Below are 10,474 nucleotides of genomic sequence, written 5' to 3'. Positions count from 1 at the left end.
TAAGGACGACTCGTGAACATAGATGGACTCAAATCATGCAGTGTCTGTGTCAACTCGTAGAAAACCTCACCTAGTGGAGGACTAGAGCCTCATGCATCTGCTACTGGTAGCATGAGTCATAGCACTCATCCCCAGGAGTTCGGATACATCAGACCAGTGTCTTTATGTCTTTGGTCAGGGCCCTTGTGCCTGTCATCAAGCTCTCCTCTCTAGATCGTCGCATCGAGGCCATTCTGGTTTACTCATGCTTCTGGGCTCTTTATTTTCCTGTGTTTGTTAAGAGTGTGCCTGTTCACTGACTCTGCTCAGTCTGTCGCCGCTCTAGATCCACACGGCCCCCAGGGCTTCAACTTGGAGGTGATGAAGTTGTGGGGAACATCATGTTATTGTTAGAGGCAGGGTGGGAAGGAGATTTGGAGGCGGAGTGTAATTAATACTTCAGAGGATGCACTTAGTTGAGTCTAATATCTGCATTTAAGCAGCGGGGGGGGGGGGGGGTTGTAGCGTATTTGCATGCTCCGTATGGCAAGCTAGAGGCCAGGATATGCCCTTATCCGGCAAGGCTGCCTCCTGAGTCAGTGACTAGAGATCTGACGGAGGTCCTGTGCGTGTATCCCTGGCCTCAGGACGCTCACCTTATGGACGCCTCATTAGGCCCTTCTAGGCCCTAGTGGGCCGAGCTGTCCGGCTGCTCCGAGCGGAATGCGCGCGTAGGGTTGGTGTGCTGGGGGCGGCGCAGGGTGAACTCAGTGCATGTGAACAAGCAATGCGCAGTATCACTCTGTTCGTGAGACCCCAGGACTAGCTGGTCAGCTGGAGAGAATGCTGGGGCCGGGTTGAGCGCGCTCGGAGAGGTAGGGGTTTTGATGTCGGATGGATTACTTAGGGCGGAGCGGGTTTGGAAGGGTGGAGGCGCGCTTGAGGCGGAGGAGTGGAGGGGTTGAGGGCAGAGGAAGTGGAGGGGTTGAGGGCGGAGTGGGAGGGGTTGATGGCACGAGGAGTGGAGGGGTTGAGGGCAGGGAGTGGACGGGCACGGAGGAGTGGACGGGAGTCTGATGGGACGGATGGGTTGAGGTTCGGATGGGGCTTAGAGAGGATGCGCCCAGAGGAATTGTGTAGGGCACGCGAAGGAAACATTTGACAGAGGCCGACGGACGGAGTGGCGATAGGGGTGATTGACAGTGGAAGGAGGAATTGTACTGGGGTGTTTAGGCGGAGGGGTCTGAGGGTTGAGGGTAGGGGTAATGAGATGGCCCGGAGGTAGTTGTGAGGGACAGGCAGGTTATGTGAAGGGATTGCAGGCGGTCAGGAGCTCGAGAGAGCGCCGGACGCGAGTGGAGGGTTGAGTGCGCGACGCAGTGCGAGGCGGTCCGCAGGAGTGGAGGGCCGTTGAGGGCTAGAGTGAGTTGCAGAGGTAAGGACGTGGACCTATATTCTCACTACGTACTTCGTTGATGGATTAGTTAAAGAAGTGATGTCAGTAGAGGAAACTCCCTCGCATCCCAAGGTGTGCATAAACCCAACCAAGTGGAACTCTCGCTTGTCACCTCTGTCATGTCGCACTCCCACCACACCAAATTCCACAAACGTCCGCTTTCTCCCAACAACAGACTCAACCAACCGCCTCTGACAACCCCGACCACCTCCATCCTGTTGAGCAATCCACCCTGCCCCAGACTTCTGAGTTCCTATTGGGTCAGGGTGGTCATTGGAATGGACGTCCCGAAAGCTGGACTGTGACAATGCTGAGAGCTGGACTGTGACAGAGCTGAGAGCTGGACCGTGAACAGAAGCTGAGAGCTGGACCGTGACAGAGCTGAAAGCTGTGACCGTGGGACAGAGCTGAGAGCTGGACCGTGACAGAGCTGAAGAGCTGGACCGTGACAGAGCTGAAAAGCTGGACCGTGACAGAGCTGGACCGTGACAGAGCTGAAAAGCCTGGGACGCGTGACACAGAACTGGACCGTGACACAGAACTGGACCGTGACACAGAACTGGACCGTGACACAGAACAAGACCCTAACCTAATGTAAGCAGGTTGCTCTTCCACACAATGTCACAGAGCCTCTAATTCAAAATGCAAAGACACAGAGGAGAGTTAGGGCTGTACACATCACTTCTCACTGAGAGGCATATGAAAGAGAGAAGATGGCCCAGCACACCCTTCTCACAGTGAGAAGCCAAGCACTCAGTTCATGGGCTTGGAGATGGCTGCAGGAGACTGTTATGGCACACTAGCTGACAAATAAGAGCCTATCAGCAACACTAAATAATACATGTTCAGCTACAGTACACTAACATGGCAGCTCCCATTCATAGCCTCCTTTCAAAGACTCCGAAAGATGCTTTCCTCCTGACTAGGTAATGAATCTTCTTGTCCTAAAGAACACATTGTTATCCATGTAGGGACAATGAGAGAGAGAGAGAAACAAAGCCTTATTCAGAAGGTACACAACGCAGTAGGCCAATATCAATGGCAAGAGTCACACACATATGATGTTTTCATGAGCGTGCAAAGGCAGCGCTCCAGAGCTGGTAGACGGTTGGCTAGATGAGGCAAGGGCCTGCACCTCTGGAGGTTGGCAGCAGCCCTAGGTTCCACTGGGCTTTGTGAGCTTCCCTGAGAAGATGAAACCTCTCTCTGCTACTACACTGCATGTCCCCCACAATGGCACCTAAAAGTCCGGCTCGCATGACTGGCCACATGCAGGAACAGATTATGACTATTGATTGCTGCCCGGAGACGGATCTCTCTGTGTATGTGTGCGTGCGTGTCTTAGGGGAGGGTAGTAAGGGCACTGGGGCGAAAAAGCTATTGATTCTGTCCAGCGGGGAAGTTGCGTTTCAGAATGAAGGTCAGCTCTACTTTGCCTCCCCCTATTAGAGGCTCCTGCTACCTAAACACACAGCACACGTTTACTCGGGAGTGAGTGCTTGTTTAGGAGAGAGAACAACACTTAGTGACTGGATCAAGTCTCCCGTCAGAAACCCAACAGGCTATGTGGAAGCAGAGAAAGTCCACAACATTTAGCAGACACTTATCCAAAGCGACCCACTATCCTGGCGTTGCAAGCGCCATGCGAGACCAACTGAACTACAGTAGGACCACATACAGTAGTTGGGGATGAATGACACATTGCATGTCAGGGGAAATTCTCTTGATATATGGTGTGCTACTTATATAGCGGGAACTTGGCTGTCAAGAGTATTCTCCTCCCGCATGTCAGGTCCTCACCACTCACAGTGAGTTTGCGTTCCCCTCTGGCAGTGGAGGAGACTGCAGCCCGCCAGCCCGCTGCTCAGTGTTCATACAYGGTGACTATTAGGATTCACACAGCCATTCACACAGCCTCTTCCAATAGGGCCATGTTAATGACACAATATAGGTGATTTCTGACAGCCTTGTAATATAAGGTCTGTGGGGTCAGGACTGTCTCTTTCACGTCCCACAGCACCGAGGGCTCTGAAATAACACCACTGCGTTGTCACTGAATAGAGCAGAAAGCTGTACATAATTGGAGTGGAATGGCACACATAAACCCACTTGGATAGACATCTTAAACGCTGACCATGTGTCACACATACACCGACAAAAAAAAATAAAAAAATAAACTCTCACACACAAACTACTCCATGTACCATGGTGTAGAGCCAAAAAGGAAACAGCAGATTGAATAGGAAGGGAGGATTGGTGTGTGTGTGTGTGTGTGTGTGTCTCCAGCAATGTGGCTGGTGGTCATATTTCAATATCAAATCTAATTAGCCGGAGTGATGGTGCAGCAGAGCGCCTGGCTGCTGGAGACTCCAGTTCTGTGGCGGACGGAGCAGGAGAGAGGACACCAGAGAGCGCCACAGAGGAGAGCACCACAGCGCCAGGCCTGCCTTTATGTGGACGCACTGAGGTCATGTGGCTTTTCTTTGTAGAAACATTAAACAAATGACCTTGGAGAGCGGCCTGGCTACAGACAGCAGATTGGGGAGCGCCGGGGCGGGGAAACGCTGGATAGGGATTTCATCTCGGCTACAAAAACAGCCTGCTCTGAAAAGAGCCAAGATCATTGTTCCAACCCAAAATAAAACACCTACATTTTGCAGAAGACGAGAGGCAGATGAGATGAGGAAGAGAAGGGAGCATACATGGAGGAGTGGTACAATGCAGACACCATTCAGCAGAAGGAGGAATGGGTCATGCCTTTGGGTCAAGTCTAGATACAGTACCAGTCAAAAGCTTGGACACACCTACTCATTCAAGGGTTTTTCTTTATTTTTACTATTTAGTGAAGACATCAAAACTATGAAATAACACATATGGAATCATGTAGTAACCAAAAGTGTTAAACAAATCAAAATATATTGTATATATGATTCTTCAAAGTAGCCACCCTTTGCCTTGATGACAGCTTTGCACACTCTTGGCAACCAGCTTCACCTGTAATGCTTTTCCAACAGTCTTGAAGGAGTTCCCAKATATGCTGAGCAATTGTTGGCTGCTTTTCCTTCACTCTGCGGTCCAACTCATCCCAAACCATCTCAATTGGGTTGAGGCCGGGTGATTGTGGAGGCCAGGTCATCTGATGCAGCACTCCATCACTCTCCTTGGTCACATAGCCCTTACACTGCCTGGAGGTGCGTTGGGTCATTGTCCTGTTGAAAAACAAATGAGTCCCACTAAGCGCATACCAGACGGGATGGGATATCACTGCAGAATGCTGTGGTAGCCATGCTGGTTAAGTGTGCCTTGAATTCTAAATAAATCACCAACATTGTCACCAGCAAAGCACCATCACACCACCTACTCCATGCTTAATGGTGGGAATCACATATGCAGAAACCATCCATTCACCTACTCTGCGTCTCACAAAGACACGGCGGKTGGAACTGTATATAATTCGTTTTGGGAATCCTGCTCTTTTTTGAGGTAATAAACCTCAAATAGCATTCTAAAATATATCTTAAAACATTCTTCAAAAAATTGTCAGAACTTTATTTKCTGGTAGGAGTTTTTTTCTTTGAACAAATCCTGAGAAATCTTTTGAATTGCAAAATAGTTTGCGTTTGTGTGTGGGCCCTATCTTGATAAAAAAAAATATAGGTCTCATCGCCTCGATGACTCATGACTATTTCTTTGTTTAAACGTAATCCTCCAGCCATCCAGGAAAATGGCCCACACACAGACACCAGTGCTGGCATTGCCAGCATCCATTGGCYGGGAGCATCTGTTTGTCAGCTCATCTCCCAGATCTGCAGTATGTGGGGCRTCAGCCTGGCTGMTTGCTTCACACTGCCAACGCTCCAGCCCAGCCAGCAATCATCTCATCTCGCAGATCAGGCCGTCGTGATGCTCTATTCTTGCTAAGGAATGCCAGGTAGGCCTGGTCTGGTCCGGCGCTGGCTCCCTTCCCCCTTGGCTCCCAGTGCAGACTGGCCTATGGTAGCTAGGCACCGCTGGCAGTTCAGCACATCTCACACTGGAGTAATTCACTTGGATTTGGTTTACAGACATCTGCCTCTCTGCTGTCCCACTGATGCCCCCAGGGACCCTGTGAGGGGCTGATATGAGCCTCGCTGATGGGTGGGTGGGATGGGGGGGGCGGGGGGGCGACACCCGTGCATACAAATGCAAGCACATACACATCAAACACTCAGAATGTACAGCCACATACACCTGTAGCCAAAGTTTAGTGCACATTATTAGCTTAAAAACATACTATAGGCTACTGACATTATCGTGCACCCTTGCCCACTTTCCTTACAAACCGTAAACCAATGACCTTTGCCGCYATGCCAAAAAAATACTTGAGAGCGGTGCACAACTTGGGTCCAACCTCAAAAGCTGGAGATTGCTGGTCGCCATGGCAACACCCAGAGAGCTACTGTGGTCCCTGCGAGGCCACTCTGTACAGCCTGTCCCTGTCCGGGGAGAGGCAAAGCTGCAAGCTTTGTGGGAGATCAGATTTCACCCACCGGGGCCCGCTCCAAAAAACCATCCCTCCCCTCCTTCAGTCCTCAACTTATTCACATGCAAATTCATCTCCATCGCTGATTACGCTCGTCTTAAACCAACTGACATGTACAGCTGGAGATCAGACCCTTAACGACAGGCAGGCTGTTACAGGGATGGAGGGGAGGACGGGTTAATGACAGTCATGTCTCCGCTGCTGTCGTCTAAACCCACTGCATCATACAAGACGACAGAGAGGTTACACAAGATCCTCATTACAGACCCAGACAGACACATGCGTCCTCACATGTCACTACGGGCTGCGCGACACACCGCAACACCTCAACCCTGTGCGCTGTTAATCGCTGTATGCAAATCAGCCAGCGCATCAAGATCAGTGTCAGTGCTCACCCATGCAGATCACCCAACACGCTACACGCACCACATGGGAATCCACCCAGGCCAACCACTAGAAGGGCTAACGCCGCAATAACAACAATCAACCCGTTTAGAAATTCAAATATTTTCACATATGAGAACAATCAGAGTGTGAGGAATAACATTAATACCTAAAAAAATTATACAAAGAAAAAGATAACCGTCCCTGGAAAAACWTGCACGGCCTACCTGCTGAGGCTCTGTGGTCTGTTGTTAACCTTGTGGAAGCAGACAGGGCTGTAAGGGTAGGGGAGACAGAGTAAAGAGTTCACGCAAAGGATACAAGCTCTGGTAAAGCGTCAGGCGGGACTTGACAGCTCTGCTGGCGTTGATGCAGGTGGCACGCACAAGGCTGGGCAGCAACATTCCTGTGACGATGGCGCCGTTGAAAAGAGGCCCAAAGAAGGGGACCTACGAGGGGAAGGAGAGAGGGAGGGAGAAAGTTACCATCTTAAATAACCGTCATAACCGTTGAATTCTTCTTTTTTCTGTGGAATGAAAAGCGGAGTGAAGACAGGACGGCCGGGCATTCGTGTGGTTGAGTCCGTTTCCGCGGTTACATGGACTCATTACAACATGATGAAACTTTGTTGCTCCGTGCTGAAACAAGCAAGGTGCTGTAGCAAACCAGTCTGGTTGCCTAGGCAACGCTCCCCTCCATGCAGCATGAGCACATGCAGTCAGGAGCGGAGGGAAGGAGAAAATGTGCGTCATAAAAATAAAAATGCTATTCAAACGCAGTACCAGTGAAACGTTTGGACACACCTACTCATTCTAGTGATTTTCTTTATTTTTAACTATTTTCTACATTGTAGAATAATAGTGAAGACATCAAAACTATGAAATAACACACCAAAAACAGTGTTAAAATCTAAATATATTTCAGATTTGAGATTCTTAAAAGCAGCCACCCTTTGCCTTGACAGCTTTGCACACGCTTGGCATACTCTCAACCAACTTCATGAGGTAGTCACCTGGAATGCATTTCAATTAACAATGCTCTGTCAGAGTGACCATTGGGTTCTTGGTCACCTCCCTGACCAAGGTCCTTCTCCCCCGATTGCTCAGTTTGGCRGGGCGGCCAGATCTAGGAAGAGTCTTCCATTTAAGAAAGATGGAGGCCACTGTGATCTTGGGGACCTTCAATGCTACAGAAATATTTTGGTACCCTTCCCCAGATCGGTGCATCGACACAATCCTGCCTCGGAGCTCTCCGGACAATTCCTTCGACCTCATGACTTGGTTTTTGCTCTGACATGCACTGTAAACTGTGYGACCTTAAATAGACAGGTGTGTGCCTTTCCAAATCATGTCCAATCATTTAATTTACCACAGGTGGACTACAATCAAGTTGTAGAACCATCTCAAGGATGATTCATGGAAACAGGAAGCACCTGAGTTCAATTTCGAGTCTCACAGCAAAGGGTCTGAATACTTATGCAAATAAGGTATTTCTGTTTTTTATTTTTAATAAATGTACTTTTTCCACGGTGTGCTCAATTAAAGACATGAAAATGTATAATTGTTTGTGTGTTTAGTTTAAGCAGACTGTGTTTGTCTATTGTTGTGACCTAGATGAATGAAATCTAATTTTATGAACAATTTATGCAGAAATCCAGGTATTTCCAAATGGTTCACATACTTTTTCGTGCCACTGTAGTGAGCAATATGTTTGGAACATCAAATTGCAATAAATTAGAAGTATTGAATCGCATTACATACAGAATCTTGAAAATCGCAATACATATGGTATTGGCACCTAAGTATCATGATAATATTATCTTGTTGGGGTCCCTGGCAATTCCCAGCCCAACATCTAATATTGCTACAGGGTTAGATTCAAGTTTGAGTGACTTAGGACTAAGTGTTGAGCTTATTTAGCATAGAAACCACACACACACATCTAATGCAAATCAATACCGGAGAAAATACTTTGGGTGAACTATTGAACAAATACAGTGGGAGCTCTCTGTGTTTGAGAGCAGCGTGCATGTGTGTGTATGTGTGCGACACATGCGTCTGMTCATGCGTTTTGGGGAGATCTTAAATCGGCTGAGTTTAATGATCGTTGACCTGGAATGTGACGTGCGTGTCAGAGCCTCTCCATAAGTCCTGCTGTCTACTTGACATGGCATAGCTCATTATACAGACAGTCCCTCCACTTCAATAATTAGAGCACACTTCAAACTGACAGCTAGCCCATTCAATCTCTACTGGTGAAAAAAAAAAAAGCCTAACTTCTAGAGGTCAACTRAGGACAATGAAGCCCTAGAACAAGAACGTGTCTGCGTAATGGGGGCTGTAGGATTCTATGGTGGAGGTTTGGGCTGCAGACTGGGTGGTTGTTGGTGGTGTCTTTCTGTCTGTCTGTGTGGATATTGGGAGGAGGCCTAGGTGGATGGCCAGACAGAGGGCTATGGGCATCATCCCCAGGTTGGCAGAGTCCTGCTGGCAGGTCAGTGGAATGAGAAAGCTGCCATGCATTCTGGCCCCATCTTTTGCTCCAACACACCAAAGCCCCTCGTTTGGCCGACAAAGTCTCTTTCGCCCTCTTTAGAAGAGACTGGAGATATTGTGTGAGGTTTTCTTATAGATCTGAGATGAGGAAGTCCCAGTGACGGACTTCCTATTGTTTTTTGGGGTCACGTTTAGGATGAATATTAGAGTCTACCAATCTAAGTATATAGTGCCTTAAGAAAATATTCACACCTGTTCACACCCGTACAAAAAAAAAAAAAACACACAAAGAAAACACAAAAAGCTTATTTCTCAAAAATGTTGTGCAAAAATGTGTTTACATCCTTGTGTTAGTGAGCATTTGTTCTTTGCCAAGATAATCCATCCACCTGCCAGGTGTGTCATATCAAGAAGCTCAGGGGTTGAATACTTATCTAATCAAGATATATTATGTTCACATTTTTCTTCCACTTAGACAGAATATTTTGTATAGATCGTTGACAYAAAAGGACAATTAAATAAATGTTAATCCCACTTTGTAACACAKAAATGTTTGGAAAAAGTCAAGGGGTGTGAAAACTTTCTGAAGGCACTATATATAATAACCTAGCCTACCGTAGATGGTTACATTGTGACCTGTAGTCTTTGACCCAGCCAGTCAGTCTATCCAGCGCTGTGTGTGCAGCGGCTCAGAACCAAGATGAAAGCTAGCTGAGCGACACRGACTGCCTCAGAGCACATACCCACAGTGAGGGTAATGGTCTGGAGTGAAAGAGGAGGGCATTWGAGCGTCCATCTCAGAGTCACACAGGCAGACCGACAGACAAACYGGTAACCCTCTCAACCAACAAGGCAGTCTGGAGGGACATGAGTAAGGAGAGGGGTTCTCTAAGTGAAGATCAGACAGCTGATACCTTTTTCCAAACAAAGAGTTGGATATGCTGAAGCAGTGAAATGTTGAAGGAGTCCCATAATATTTGTTTAATGCTAAAAAGACAGTAAGTAAAATAGTGTATCCATTACACAACATAGATTGAGTGGAAAATAATCAAGCAAGTGCAGAAACAAGCTCCAAAAGCCATTTAGGTTTTGAGCCTGCCAGCTGATCTCTAGTACCAGTACCTGTGGTTTCTTCATGATCTGGATGAAGAACGTGTGGTTCTTCATGGGGTACACGATGATCAGCACGTCTCCAAAGTCAGTGGGGATGATGCCGCGTCGGTAGTCCCTGCTGTGCTCCGACCACACTATGTGAACCTCGTCGTTGCCCAGGTGACGCAGCTGCACCAGAACAAACCACAGGGTTTAGACARGGCTACAGTGATCACAACGGTCAGAAAGAACATCTTGTTATTCCTATAGAAAGGTTTTTAATATTAGGTTAGAGATTACCACAGCTCTGGGTGTTGTGACAAAGCTTCTTATCACTTGAATTTCCACTGGAAATTCAAACCACAAAAAAACTTTCAATTGAGCATTTTAAAACCAATCATTGAAATTAACTTTACTCCAAAGACATAAAATTGCGTCCAATTTCCATGTTCTATTCATAAATACAAATGAAGTCAGGACAGAAATTACACAAATGACAGGAAATTGGCAGACAGTTAATGTACTGTAGAACTCTTTTTCAACCAA

At 47.6% G+C, this 10,474-nt stretch overlaps 1 protein-coding gene across 3 annotated transcripts in view; it reads right to left on the bottom strand.

Moving 5' to 3' along the window:
- LOC111963169 (Ral GTPase activating protein catalytic subunit alpha 2) overlaps positions 1–10,474 on the bottom strand; it is a 188,139-nt gene that overhangs the window by 47,094 nt on the left and 130,571 nt on the right. For all 3 annotated transcript variants that reach the window (XM_070443336.1, XM_023986437.2, XM_070443335.1), the window contains 2 exons: positions 9,959–10,117; positions 6,663–6,790 (listed from right to left, as the gene is read on the bottom strand). In XM_070443336.1, the coding sequence (XP_070299437.1) occupies positions 6,663–6,790; positions 9,959–10,117 (287 nt within the window). The remainder of the gene's footprint in view (positions 1–6,662; positions 6,791–9,958; positions 10,118–10,474) is intronic.

Source organism: Salvelinus sp. IW2-2015, linkage group LG4q.2, assembly GCF_002910315.2.
Source record: "Salvelinus sp. IW2-2015 linkage group LG4q.2, ASM291031v2, whole genome shotgun sequence".
NCBI lineage: Eukaryota > Metazoa > Chordata > Actinopteri > Salmoniformes > Salmonidae > Salvelinus > Salvelinus sp. IW2-2015.
This window is presented reverse-complemented; position numbering and strand designations above follow the sequence as displayed.